The 15,596-nt window shown below is 36.6% G+C and overlaps 1 protein-coding gene across 1 annotated transcript in view; it reads right to left on the bottom strand.

Annotated features, from left to right (window-relative positions):
• Positions 1 to 13,109: 13,109 nt before the first annotated feature.
• Positions 13,110 to 15,596, bottom strand: part of EXD1 (exonuclease 3'-5' domain containing 1) — a 36,634-nt gene continuing 34,147 nt past the window's right edge. The window contains exon 11 of the mRNA XM_019442513.2: positions 13,110 to 14,863. Within this exon, the coding sequence (XP_019298058.2) occupies positions 14,225 to 14,863 (639 nt within the window). The 3' untranslated portion in view covers positions 13,110 to 14,224. The remainder of the gene's footprint in view (positions 14,864 to 15,596) is intronic.

The following is a 15,596-nucleotide window of genomic DNA, read 5'->3' as shown; positions in this document are numbered from 1 at the left end:
TGGTCTCACAGTTCATGGTTTCGAGCCCCGCGTCAGGATCTGTGTTGACAGCTCAGAGCCTGGAGCCTGGTTTGGATTTTGGGTCTCCCTCTCTCTCTGCCTCTCCTCCCCTCGCAGCCCATCTATCTCTCAGAAATAAATAATATAATATAATATAATATAATATAATATAATATAATATAATATAATATAATATAATACAGTGCTTACTGGCCATTCATTATCTTCTTTTGTGATGTTTCTGTTCAAATCTTTTGTCCATTTTTAAGTTAGATTGTCTTACTGACTTATAAGATTTTTTGTATATATACTAAATGCAAATCCTTTGTCAAAATATATGTTTGGCAAATACTTTTTCCCAGTCCGTGGCTTGCTTTTTCATTTTCTTTGAAGTATCTTTATTTATATTTTTATTTATTTATGTATTTTTTAATGTTTATTTATTTTTGAGACAGAGAGAGATAGAGCATGAATGGGGGAGGGTCAGAGAGAGAGGGAGACACAGAATCTGAAACAGGCTCTTTATTTATATTTTTAAAAAATTGGGGAGAGAGAGAGAGTATGAGCAGGGGTGAGACAGAGAGAGAGGGAGAGAGAAAATCTTCAGCAGGCTCCATGCCCTGCAGGGAGCCTGATGCATGACTCAATCTCATTACAAATTAAGCTCACAAGATACCACCACACACTCACTGCAGTGGCTAAAATTAAAAAAATGAAAACAAACAAACAAACAAAAACTAACACCACTAAATACAGGTGAGGATATAGAGCAACCAGAGCTCTCATACATCGCTGGTGGGAATATTAGACCTGAGCTGAAATCAAGAGTCGGTCACTTGGCCAACTGAGCCACTCAGGGGCCCCTGAAGTATCTTTCAAAGAGCAGAACTTTTAGATTTTAAATGATATCCAAGTCATGTTTGTTTTGTTTTCTTTCTTTATGGTTTGGGCATTTTGTTTCCTAAGAAATTCTTGTCTGTCTCAGTGTCATGAGGATTCTCTATGTTTCCTTTGTCGTTTTTTAAATTTTAGCTTTTTTAAAAAGTTTATATTTAAGTAAACTCTATACGCAATGGGGGGCTCAAACTCATGATCCTGAGATCAAGAATCACATGCTCTCCCAAATGAGCCAGCTAGGCACCCATATAATTTTAGCTTTTACATTTAGGTCTTGATTCATTTTGACTTGTTTTTGTGTGTTATGAGATAAGGACTGGCTTCCTCTTTTCATATAGATACCTAGTTGTTTTTACACAATTTTGTTCAAAAGACAGTTCTTTCCCCTACTGAATTTACTATGGCACCTTTGTCAAAAATAAATAGCTTATATGTGGTGCTCTATTTCTGGGCTCAATATTCTCTTTCATTGATTTTATGACTACCTAAAACCAAGACCACACTGTTATGATGATGCTTTTAATGATGTAGTGCAAATCCTCCACCTTTATATTTCCTTTTCTAAGTTGTTTTAGCTAATCTAAGTCCTTTGCATTTCCGTATAAATTTTGGAATCACCTTGTCAATTTCCAAATAAATATTTGCTTGGATTTTGACTGTGATTTTAATAAACCTATAGATCAATATGGAAATAACTGATATCTTAATAATACTAAGCCTGCCATGGTATATTTTCCATTAATTTACATCTTATGGACACCCGAGTGGCTTAGTAGGTTCAGCATCCTACTCTTTTTTTTTTTAATGTTTATTTATTTTTGAGAGAGAGAGTGTGATCAGGGAAGGGGCAGAGAGAGAGGGAGAAAGAGAATCCCAAGCAGGTTCCACATTGTCAGAATGGAGCCCAACACAGGGCTTGAAGCCACAAACCATGAGAACATGTCCTGATCCAAAGTCGGAGGCTCAACCAACTGAGCCACCCAGGTGCCCCAAGCATCCTACTCTTGATTTGGGCTCAAGTCATGATCTTGTGGTTCATGGAATCAAGCTCTGCATGGGAATCTGGGCGGACAGAGTGGAGCCTGCTTGGGATTCTCTCTCTCCCTCTCTCTCTCTCTCTCTGGCCCTCCCTTGCTTGAGCATGTGTGTTCATGCTCTCTCAATAAATAAATAAATAAATAAATAAATAAATAAATAAATAAACATTAAAAAAAAGGAAAAGAGAAGACCCACATGATGCTGTCAATAGATACAGAAAAAGCATTTGACAAAATATAGCGTCTTTTATTGATAAAAACCCTCAAGAAAGCCGGGATATGAAGCAACATATCCTAATATCATAAAAGCCATACATGAAAGGCCCACAGTTAGTATCATTCACAATGGGGAAAAACTGAGAGCTTTCCCCCTAAGATCAGGAACATGACAGGGATGTCCATTCTCACCACTGTTTTTCAACATAGTGTTGGAAGTCCTAGCCTCAGCAATGAGACAGCAAAACAAAAAAGGCATCCAGATTGGAAAAGAAGAAGTCAAACTTTCATTGTTCACAGATGACATGAAAGTATCTCTACATGGAAAACCCGAAAGACTCCACCAAAAAACTGCTAGAGCTGATACATGAATTCAGCAAAGTCGCAGGATATATACCAATAATGAAGCAATACAAAGAGATATCAAGCAATCGATCTCATTTACTATTTCACCAAAAACCGTAAAATACCTAGGAGTAAACCTAACCAAAGAGGTAAAAGATCTGTATGCTGAAAACCATACAAAGCTTTTGAAAGAAATTGAAGAAGACACAAAGAAATGGAAAAACATTCCATGCTCGTGGATTTGAAGAACAAATACTGTTAAAACATCAATACTACCCAAAGTAATCTACACATCCAATGCAATCCCTATCAAAATTACACCAGCATTCTTCACAGAGCTAGAACAAACAATCTTGAAATTGTATGCAACCACCAAAGACCCTGAGTAGCCAAAGTAATGTTGAAAAAGAAAACCAAAGCTGAAGACATCACAGTCCCAGACTTTAACCTGTATTACAAAGCTGTAATCATCAAGACAGTATGGTGTTGGTACAGAAACAGATACACAGATCAATGCGATAGAATAGAGAACCCAGAAATGGATCCACAAATATATGGCCAACTAATCTTCAACAAAGCAGGAAAGAGTATCCAATGGAAAAAAGACAGTCTCTTTAGCAAATGGTGCTAGGAGAACTGGACAGCAACATGCATGAGAATAAAATTGGATCTTGCTCAGGAAGCAAGGGAAATATAAGCAAAAATGAACTATTGGGGCCTCATTAACACAAAAAGCTTCTGCACAGCAAAGGAAACCATCAATGAAACAAAAAAGTGTGATGTGTCATTTGCAAATATCTTCTCCCATTCCATTGGTTGCTTTTTTGTTTTGTTGATTAGTATCCAAAATCTTTAAAGAACTTAACAAACTCAATACATGAAAAACAAATAATCCAGTGAAGAAAACAGCAGAAGACATGAATAGACACTTTTCCAAAGAAGACATCCAGATGGCCAAAAGACGAATGAACAGATGCTCAACATCGCTCATCATCAGAGAAATACAAATCAAAACCACAAGGAGATACCACCTCACACCAGTCAGAATGGTTAAAATTAAGAACTCAGGAAACAACAGATGTTGGTGAGGAAATGGAGAAAGAGGAACCCTTTTGCACTGTTGGTGGGAATGCAAAGTGGTGCAGCCAATCTGGAAAACAGTATGGAAGTTCCTCAAAAAAGCAAAATAGAACTACCCTATGACCCAGCAATTGCACTGCTAGGATTTTATACAAAGGATACAAAATGTTGATTTGAAGGGGTACATGCATCCCGATGTTTATAGCAGTGCTATCAACAATAGCCAATTATGGAAAGAGCCCAAATGGCCACCAACTGATGAATGGATAAAGAAGATGTGGTGTATATCTATCTATATCTATATCTATATCTATATCTATATCTATATCTATATCTATATCTATATCTATATCTATTTCTATATCTATATCTATACCTATACCTATAGATATATACCACACACACAATGGAATACTACTTGGTGATGATAAAGAATGAAATCTTGCCATTTGCAACAACATGGATGGAACTATAGTATATTATGCTAAGCAAAATAAGTCAGTCAGAGAAAGGCAAATATCCTATGATTTCACTCATATGTGGAATTTGAGAAACTCAGTAGATGAACATAGGGGAAGGGAAAGGAAAATAAGATAAAAACAGAGAGAGAGGCAAACCATAAGAAACTCTTAAATAACAAAGAAAGAACTGAGGGTTGATGGAGGAGGTGGCTTAAATGGGTGACAGGCATTAAGGAGGGCACTTTTCAGGATAAGCACTGGGTATCATATGTAAGGGATGAATCACTGGGTTCTACTCCTGAAGCCAAGACTACAGTGTGTTAACTAACTCAAAAATAGATTAATAAAAAGAAAGAATTCCATCTATGATAGTATAAGGAATAAAATACTTAGAAATAAATTTAACAAAAGAAATACAAGATTTATATACTGAAAATTACAAAATATTCTTGTATGAAGTTAAGACCTAAATAAAGGAATAACATTCCCTCCTGAAAAAAGGAAAAAAAAAATATTATTTACATTTTCTTTAATTTCTCTCAGCAACATTTTGTGGTTTTCAATATGCACTGGTCTTGAACATATTTTATTAAACATATCAAGGATATCACGCTTTTGGACATTATAATAAATGGTACTATTTTTAAATTTTCAATTTCCGATTGTTCTTTGATAGTATTTTTTATATATTCACATTTCTGTATATTGACAGTGTATCTGTGACATTGCTAAATTCACTTATGGGTTCTAGTAGCGTTTTGTAGATTCTTTAGTATTTTATATGCACCTGATCATGTCATGTAATAATACAATTTTACTTTTTCAATTTCTAATCTATATGCTTTTGTTTTTCTTGCCTTATTTCACTACTTAGTAAGTACAGTACATGTCAAAGTAGTGACAGCATATATTCTTTCTTTGCTCTCAATGATATGTGGAAAACATTCAGGCTTTCAACATTATACATGTGATGTTAGTAATAGGGTTTTCCCCCCAATTTTAAGAAATGTGATAAAATACATATATAATTTACCACCTTGTTCATTTTACATGTTCAGGGGACTGGTATTAAATACATTCATATTGTTGTAGAAACATGACTACCATCGGTCTCTAGAATTCTTTTCATCTTGGAAAACTGAAACTCTATAGCTATAAACAGTAACTCCCCATTCCTTCTTCTCCCCAGCCCCTAGCAACCACCATCTACTTTCTGACTCTATGATTCTGACTACTTTAGATAGCGCATATTTGTTTTTTGTGATTGACTTATTTCACTTAGCATAATGTCCTCAAGATTCATCCATGTGTGACATGTATTAGAATTTCTTTTTTTTTTTTTAAAGCTAAATCTTATTCCATTGTATAATATATCACATTTTACTTATCCATTCATCTGTCAATGGACACTTGGGTTGTTTCCATGTTTTAGCTATTGTGAACAATATTGGTATGAACATGGGGCACAAATATCTTTTCAAAACCCTGTTTTCCATTCTTTTGGGTATATACCTAGAAGTAAAATTGAATGAGATTTGATATTCTATTTTTAACTTTTTGAGAACACCATAATGTTTTCCACAGCAACTATACAATTTTACATTCCCACCAATAGTGCACAAGGGTTCCAATTCCTCTACATCTTCACCAACACTTGATATTTTCCTTTCTTTGCTTTCTTTTTCTTTTCTTTTCTTTTCCTTATTTCTTTCTTATTAAGTAAACTCCACCTCTTTGTGGGGTTCAAACTCACAACCCCAAGATCGAGAGTTGTATACTCCATCGACTGAGCCACCCAGGCACCCCCATTTCTGGGTTTTGATAGTAGCCATCCTAATGGGAATTAAGTGGCATCTCAGTGTAGTTTTGACTTACATTTCTCAGTGGTTAGCAATATTGAGCATCTTTTCATGTATTTATTGGAAATTTATATATATTCTTTGGAGAAATGTCTATTCAAGCCTGTTGCCTATTTTTGAGTCAGGTTTTTTTCATTGTTGAATTTTAGGAGTTCTCTATATATTCTGGATATGAATCCATTATCAGATATGATTTTTAAATCTATTCTCCCATTCTGTGGGTTGCCTTTTTACTCTCTTCAGTGTCTTTTGATGTACAAATTTTAAAAATTATCACAAAGCCCAATTTGTCTATTTTTTTTTTTCTTCTGTTGCCTAGTCCTTTGGCTTTGTAAAAGCACTTTATTAGGTAAAAGGAGTACTCACCTAATTCTAGTCTGCTGAGAGGTTTTTTTTTTGTTTTGTTTTGTTTTGTTTTACCATGAATTGATGTATATTTTTATCCAAAGTATTTTTCAGTAGTTATTGAGACAATCATATAGTCCTTCTCTTTTATTCTGTTAATATCATGGATTATACTTTCATGTTAAACTATATTTGTGTCCCTGGAATAAACACCAACTGGTCATGATGTATTATCCTTTTTATATATTTCTAGATTCTATTTGCTAATATTTTGTTAAGGATTTTTACATATATGTTTGCGAGGAATATTGGAGTATAGTTTTCTTTCCTTGCAATATTAGTCTAGTTTTGGTATCAGAATAATATCATATTTATGGCCTCATAAAATGAAGTGGGAAGTGACTCCTCCTTCTTTATTTCCTGTAAGTATTGCTATTATTGCTTCCTTAGATATTCACCAGTAAAGCTAACTGGGTACAAAGTTTGCTCTAGGGAAAGTTTCAAATTATGAATAAAATTTGTTTAACTGACTTAGAGCTATTCAGGTTTTCTATTTCTTGTTTTTTTTTTTTTATTAAAAAAATTTTTTTTAATGTTTATTTCTGAGACAGAGAGAGACAGCATGAGAGGGGGAGCGGCAGAGAGAGAGGGAGGCACAGAATCAGAAGCAGGCTCCAGGCTCTGAGTTGTCAGCACAGAGCCCAGAGCCCCACATGGGGCTTGAACTAGAAAACTGTGAGATCATGACCTGAGCTGTAGTCGGTCGCTCAACCGACTGAGCCACCCAGGCACCCCATTGTCTTTTTTTTTTAATAAAAATTCTTTTATATTATTCCAATAAAAAATACATTCATACAGGGGCACCTGGGTGGCTCGTTCACTTAAGCAACCACCTTTTGATTTCAGCTCAGGTCAAGATCTCACAGTTTATGACTTTGGGCCCTGCGTTGGGCTCTGCGCTGTCGGTGTTGAGCCTGCTTGGAATTCTCTCTCTCTTCCTCTCTCTGCCCCTTCCCCACTCACATGTGCACTCTCTTCCCCTCTTTCTCTAAATAAACATTTCAAAAATACATTCATACAGAAATATAACAATCTTGCAAAACCAACTTCAAATAAAATCTTTAAAACAAAATTTTACAAACATTCTTTTAAGGTTTTCTATGTGGTGATTTATGTTTTTCAATGATTTGTGCTTTTCACTGAATTTTGGTGGTTTGTGTTTTTCAGTGAATTTGCCCATTTCGACTAATTGTTCAATTTGAGGGCACAGAACTGTCCACAGTAGTCTGCTGTTATCCTTTTAATATATGTATGATCTATACTGATGACCTCTCTTTCATTCCTGATATTGGTGATTTGTGTTTTTGTTTTGTTTCGTTTTTTATCTTGGTCAATATAGTTAACAGTCGAGCAATTTTATTGATATTTTCAACCAATTAGGTGTTGGTTTTATTGATTTTTCTCTGTCTACTTTTGATTGTATTGATTTCTACTCTTAACATTACTCATTTTATCCTCTACTTACCTCATGTTTACTAATCTTTTTTCAGTTTAAGATAGAAGCTGAGATCATTGACTTAAGATCTTCCATGTTTACTAGGTAAATAAAGATATAAATTTCCGGGGCGCCTGGGTGGCTCAGTTGGTTAAGCGTCCAAACTCTTGGTTTTAGCTCATGATCTCATGGTTTCATGAATTCGAGTCCTGCATTGGGCTCCATGTTGACAGTGCAGAGCCTGCTTGGGATTTTTGGTCTCCCTCTCTCTCTGCCCCTTCCCCACTTATGCTGTCTCTATCTCTCTCAAAATAAATAAATAAACTTAAAAATTAAAAAAAAAAAGATATAAATTTCCTTCTGTGCTTATCTTTAATAGTTTTGTTTTTGTTTGTTTGTTTTACTGCAACTAGCAATAGACGCACACATAACCCAGGCATACAACCAAGAAAAAGAGTTTCACGAAACAATATTTTCCCTTACTATGTGCAATACACTCTGATATTTTCTATTCCATCCCATTGTTTAAGAAATGCTACTCATGACTAAATTGAAGCATAGTCTAGACTTTTTTCTTTTTGCAATGACTTATGTTATTTTAAGATCAGATTGCTGATTATGCCCTGATTACAGTTTGACAGCTCTTCCTGTTTGACGAGGTCTATTAAATTGTAGAGTCACTGGCTCAAATCCAGCTCAAATCCTAAGAGAATATGGAAAAGAATTTATCAAACTTTGTCTTAGGGTGAACCTAGCAATTTAGCTAAGATTGTTTCATATAACAATAAACATCACTTTCTATAATATCCCTAAAGAGAGCACTGAAGACATTTCAAAGATATTTTTTATCATGAGTATATAGACTTTGGCTTTATTTTAGGGTTTCTATGATTTAAATATTTTATCTGTAACTTCATCCTTACTTAGAGATCAGGGACATTTATTGAGATTCAAACATCCCAAATATTTATGTTTTCATTAATTTTCATGATATCAAATGCAGGTAAGTTATAAAATTTGACAGGAAACTTTGCATTTATAAATGAAGAAGTTAGAATTTTAAAGGTCATATGTATGCCATGCCTCTCAAGAAAAAGAAAAAAATCTAATGTTTTCAATGATGCTTCATTACTACAAAAATTGGAGGTGGCAATATAATTGGTTAACACTTTTGGAAAGTAACTTAGCAAGAGCTTAAAATTTTTTTTTTATTTTAACTTGTTTTAATTTTTATTTTTTAAAGTTTACATCCAAATTAGTTAGCATATAGTGCAACAATGATTTCAGGAGTAGATTCCTTAGTGCCCCTTATTCATCTAGCCCATCCCCCCCCCTCCTACAACGCCTCCAGTAACCCTCAGTTTGTTCTCCATATTTATGAGTCTCTTCTGTTTTGTCCCCCTCCCTGTTTTTATATTCTTTTTGTTTCCTTTCCCTTATGTTTACCTGCTTTGTCTCTTAAAGTCCTCATATGAGTGAAGTCATATGATTTTTGTCTTTCTCTAATTTCACTTAGCATAATACCCTCCAGTTCCATCCACATAGTTGCAAATGGCAATCATTCTTTCTGATTGCTGAGTAATACTCCATAGTATATATATATATACCACGTCTTCTTTATCCATTCATCTATCGATGGACATTTGGGCTCTTCCTATACTTTGGCTATTGTTGATAGTGCTGCTATAAACAGGGGGGTGCATGTGTCCCTTCAAAATAGCACACCTGTATCCCTTGGATAAATGCCTAGTCATGCAATTACTGGGTCATAGGGTAGTTCTATTTTTAGTTTTTTGAGGAACCTCCATACTGTTTTCCAGAGTGGCTGCACCAGCTTGCATTCCATTAAAAATTTTTTTTTAATGTTTATTTATTTTTTAGAGAGATAGAGTGTGAGCAGGGGAGGGGCAGAGAGCGAGGGAGACACAGAATCTGAGGTAGGTTCCAAGCTCTAGGCTGTAAGGACAGAGCCCCAAGCAGGACTTGAACTCACAAACTGTGAGATCCTGAGCGAAGTCAGATGCTCAATCAACTGAGCCACCCAGGCACCCCTAGCAAGAGGTTTAAAAAAATTTTTGTAATAACAAAAACAAGAAAACCTCTTTGACCTGCTGTTTCTATTTCTGCAATTTCACTGTAACAAAATGATTCAAAACATAGAAAAACTTTGCGATAGCTTTAACATGAAATATGGAATTGGAAACAAGCTGAATATATCACAATATAGTTAAATAAACCATACAGCATTTTCTTAGAAATATTATGTAGTCATTAAAAAATCTTTACAAAGTTGTGCAACAGCATAGGAAGACATTCATAAAGTAGAATATATTCACATATCTATGATTACAACTGTGTAGGAGCAAAAATCCTATGCATAAACACTGGAATTAACAAAAGTGCTTTTACTGTTGGGTTAGAGAAATAAGAGTAAATTTTTTATTTTCCTGTATTTTCCAAATCCTATTTAATAGTACATGAATATTAAAATTTAACATCTACTAAACAAATAAAAATAAAAGTAAACATCTACTGGGGCACCTGGGTGGCTCAGTCAGTTGAGTATCTGGCTCTTGATTTTAGCTCAGGCCATGATCCCAGGGTTATGGGATTGAGCCCCGAGTCGGGCTCCATACTGTACATGGAACCTTCTTGAAATTCTCACTTTCCGTCTCTTTCCCCCCTCAACATCGCCTGCCCCCCACAGACTCGCTCTCTCTCTCTCTCTCTCTCTCTCTCGCAAAATAAAATTAAACATCTACTAAAAATGTTGTCTGTTAGGATAATGAAATGGAAAAATATATGACTTAAAAAACAAACTAAGTGTATTTACATTATAATTATGACTGTTTCAAGTTTGTGGGCCGGGAGGTGGGGGCGGGGGGGGGGGGGGGGGAGAGGAAGAGAATGAAATAAGATTCAAAGAAAAACACCAAGGGGCGCCAGGATGACTCAGTTGGTTAAGCATCTGACTTGGGCTCAGGTCATGATCTTCCCATTGGTGAGTTCAAGCCCCGCTTTGGGCTCTGTGCTGATACCTTGGAGCCCAGAGCCTGCTTCAGATACTGTGTCTCCCTTTATCTCTGTCCCTCCCCCACTCACACTCGGTCTCTCTGTCTCAAAAATAAATAAAAATGTTTTAAAAATTAAAAAGAAAAAAAAAACACCGAAATACTAGGAAGGATTATATAATGTGAGATGATATTTTTTCTCCTTATTCTCTAAATTTCCTGTAAGGTATTTATTTGTGTTACTGCTATAATAAATGCCTAGCAAGTATACCTTGCTAATTACCCAGAGGCCCCCTACTTTGCCCCGGGGCCTCATCTCAGCTTGCTAGTGGAACTTGCCTTGTATCAAAACAATGAGAGGTCTATAGGGCATTAAAATTCTATTGTGTCGTGTTAGGATTTACCAAGCCCACAGCAAGATTGGAGGCAAAGCTGCTGCAGTGACTTTTCATAATATAGGTGAAAGAATATTGAATAGACCAAGAAACAGCTCTGGTTCTATCCTGTGCATTTTTGTCCAGGGAAGTCATTGAACTCCGTTTCCTAATTCCCAAAGTAAAAGGGTCAGATTACATATAAGAAGCTCTAATTGTAGGTCATGTACAGAAAGGTGAGATTAGAAGTCAGACCTGAGTACAAGAGATGCGGGAAATTAGTATAAACTGCAGCAAGACCCCAAGAGTTTGGGAAACCATTTAGTAGGTTTATTAACTCTCAACTAGAAAAATACAGAGTAACTAAAGAAGTCAATGGTGGGTGGGGATAAGAACCTAGGATTTCCCAAAATTCTGGGCAAATGGAGACAAGAAGTCCGAATAATGGCACAGAGCACTTGACAGGGCTTGAACAACACAGGGATTTTTCACTCTACTTATTTATCTATTTATTTGGGAGAGACAGAGACAGAGAGAGAGAGAAAGAGGGCAAGTGCATTCACACACAGAGGAGAGGAGCAGAGGAAAAGAGAATCTTAAGCAGGCTCCATGCTCAGCGCAGAGCCCCAGTAGGGCTCAATCCCTCAACCCTGGGATCATGACCTGAGAGGAAATCAAGAGTCGGGCCACTCAACCAACTGAGCCACCCAGGTGCCCCATGGGTTTTTCACTCTAGCCAAAAAAGAACTTCACAGTAGGAGCTGGGCACATACATGGGGTTTAGGTTGGCACTCCAGGCTAGAATGAGGATGTGGAGAACACTGCAGTTCCAGGCATATGATTGTCCACTGAGAAAATACTGTGATGAAACCCAAAAGTTTCATTTAGTTCTGGGAGTCAAAGTACTTCTCAACTAGCACTGTCCAAAAGAACTTTCTCAAATGATGGAAATACTCTTCATCTGTGACATTCAATACTATATAGTCCCTGGGCATATGGGACTACTGAATACTGGAAATATGCAAGTCCAACCAAGGAACTGAATTTCTAAATTTAATTAATTTAATCTTAAATTTCAATAGCCACACATACAGCTAGTGACTACCATATTGAGCAGCACAACAAAGGCCTAACACAGCCCAAAAGTTCTTTTTAAATATAGCCAAAACAGGGTGCCCGGGCGGCTCAATCGGTTGGGTGACCGACTTCGGCTCAGGTCATGATCTCACAGTTCATGAGTTCGAGCCCCGTGTCGGGCTCTGTGCTGACAGCTCAGAGCCTGGAGCCTGCTTTGGATTCTATGCCTCCCTGTCTCTCTGCCCTATTCCCACTCATGCTCTGTCACTCTCTGTCTTAAAAATAAATAAAACATTAAAAAAATTTTTTTTAAATTACAGCCAAAACAAACATAATGAAACAAGAAAGCTTTTTTTTGAATATGAAGAATATTTCATTTTTGTTTGTAGCCTGTATGTATATATGTTGTGTGTAGTAATTTAATAGTTCCATAAGAAGTTAAATCAATTCTAGGAATTTTACAAGAATTCAGACCCTTTCCAGAGTAAACTTAGATTAACCACATTCTGAAATACATCTGAAATGCATCTGAAGATGTATTTACCCAAGATGAAGCAGAAGCCATCTTGGCCCCACATGACCTTCTAAACTAAGGAAAAAGTGAGACACAGCAACAGCAGGGCTGTTGGGCCTGACCGTTCTTGGGCCTGACTTCATCTTGAGTTTAGACTAGATATGGGCTTTGGAGTTTGGAAGGGCACAACTAGTCTTTCAATGGCACTCATAATAGAATCAGTGAGTGCAGACAAGGATGTTTCTAATTGTAGATTGTCCCTAACTTTCCTACAAGCACAATAAATAATAGAACCTGTATGAGAGTCAACTTACAGATTTCTAGACTGGACTCCGGACCGAGAAATCCAGACATATTCTAACATATTCCTACTGTGATAAAACGAAGAAAAGAGATAATCCAATGCCAAAACAGGTTTATTGGTCATTGTATACAATAGAATGTGAGCACCTTGCAAGTATTCAATATAAAAAGGGCTCTGTACAAGCTGCCTTCCTTTCACCCTAAAAATGTATACCAACTGGATGCCTGTCTGGCTTGGTTGGTAGAAAATGTGTCTCTTAGCCTCAAGTTCGTAAGTTCAAGCCCCATATTGGGTGTGGTCTACTTAAAATGAAAAAAATTTTTTTTTAATTAAGAAAAAAAAAAGTATACCAACTCCAGGCAAAAGAGGGGAATCAAACTTCAAGTTTACATAATAAACATACTCAAAAGAAGCCCCTGCTTTCTTACAAAAATGGACAAAACCTTCTAAAAGTAAAGGGAATCAAAAGAAATTAAAACTGGGATACTGATGCCTGTTAATAACATTAACTAGTGTCTGTCTATGACACAAAACAGACAAAACATTACAATTTTTAAAAAGTCGGTATTTTCTCAGCTTTTTTGAGGTACAATTGATAAAGTTAATATTTTAGGAAAATATTACTAAGGAAAAAAGTACTGGTAAAGTTACCAGTTCCCAATTTTTTAAAACTTATTGGCAAAAGTTTTACCAACCTTTTTCAGACCAAAAAATACAACAAAAGTCTAAAAGTAGGGGTGCCTGGCTGGCCAGTCAGTAGAGCATGTGACTTCAGATCTTGGGGTTGTGAGTTGGAGCCCCAGGTTGGGCATAGAGCTTAAATTATTAAAAATAAAAACAAAAAAACAAAAACAAAACAAAACAAAAAGTTTAAAAGCATATAGCTTCCAGATACTAAGCCCGAGATTTTTCCCCTCCTCAAATCCTCCAAACCCAAATTATGAGAAATAATTTGCTCTGGCCACTGGGAATATTTCCACACAGTGGCATAATAAAAAAATTTACTTCTTCCATTATTTAACTTATTCATTCCCAACCTAATCAAATTCCAGGCATGTAGAAGTAAGCAACAGAATATTATTTTCCCTAAGGCGTTCCTTCGTAACTGAGGCAAAACTAAATTTCCAACATGACAGACTTAAGCTCTGAGGAAGGTACGGCTGGTAGAAGTGAGCCACCTTCACAGTCTCAAAAACAAATTGCACATTTCTAAGACAGATTTGGAGAGGGATTTATCCAAGAATCAGTTTTCTCCAAGGCTGGACAGGGAGGAAACGTAGGAAACACGGCTTTTCTAAAAGGATGAAAGGTGTCACTTGGAGAGACTCTGGTTTCCTGAGGAAGGGAAGGAGACACTGAAATATCTTGTTTTGTGCATTTTAGATCTTCCTGGTTTTGCACCACCAGTAACTGTTCTATCTCCTCTTTCAAAGATGAACTTGTCTGAAACTCCTGTTTGGGTGTCTTACTGTGTTCTTTTTGAGCTATTCTCTGGTCCTCTAGCCTCTCTGACTCAGGGCAAATGAGTTTATTGATAGAATCCTCGTTGGTTTCTTCTTTCATGGGAGGTACATGTTGAGGTTCTGTTGAAGTTTGTTTATTCTTAGATTCTTCTTTCAGCAAATTTACATGATGAGTTTCATCTAGTACAGAATTTTTACAAAGTAAGGAAAACCCTACTTTTCCCTCTTTCCCTGCTGTCTCTGGCACTGATTTCTTTGGATGTACCCTTGTCCTTATTAGGAGTCCCTGTGCATTCACCCTATATTCTTTTGCAGCTCTCTCTCTGCGCTGCTTCTGGAAATCCTTGAGTTGAAGAAGCTCTTCTGGAAGCTCCATACGTGTAGGCTAAGAAAAGAAAACAACACAAGTCTGCTGTAACCAAACTTCTAAATATGGTCCTTAAAATCACTTGCACTACACTTAAAAGTATTTAGTGAGGATCAACTCAAATGTGTTCTTATAGCTCCCTCTAGTGTATTCAACTATAGTAGTACTATTTTTTTTATTATTAACAAATATATTTTAACTTTATTTTTTTTAAGTTTATTTATTTGGAGAAAATAGAAAGAGAGAGAGAGAGAGAGAGAGCAAGCACACAGGAATGGGGCAGAGAGAGAGGAACAGAATCCCAAGCAAGATCCTCATTGTCAGTGCACAGCCTGATGTAGGGCTCAAACTCATGAACCATGAGATCATGACCTGAGCTCAAGTTGGAGGCTCAACCAAGTGAGCCACCCAGGCGCCCCTTAACTTAAATATTTTGAATCCACAGTTGTGTGTGTGTGTGTGTGTGTGTGTGTGTGTGTGTGTGTTGTGCGTTATGCATGTGTGTGTGCATGTATAAAGATTACACAATGAGGGGCACCTGGGTGGCTCAGTCGGTTAAGCGTCCGACTTCAGCTCAGGTCACGATCTCGCGGTCCATGAGTTCGAGCCCGCGTCGGGCTCTGGGCTGATGGCTCAGAGCCTGGAACCTGCTTCCGATTCTGTCTCCCTCTCTCTCTGCCCCTCCCCCGTTCATTCTCTGTCTCTCTCTGTCCCAAAAATAAATAAACGTTAAAAAAAAATAAAAGATTAC

Source organism: Panthera pardus, unplaced genomic scaffold (genome assembly GCF_024362965.1).
Source record: "Panthera pardus isolate Hobbes unplaced genomic scaffold, ASM2436296v1 HiC_scaffold_24, whole genome shotgun sequence".
NCBI lineage: Eukaryota > Metazoa > Chordata > Mammalia > Carnivora > Felidae > Panthera > Panthera pardus.
The sequence above is the reverse complement of the archived record's forward strand: the minus strand, read 5'-3'. Positions and strand labels throughout refer to the sequence as shown.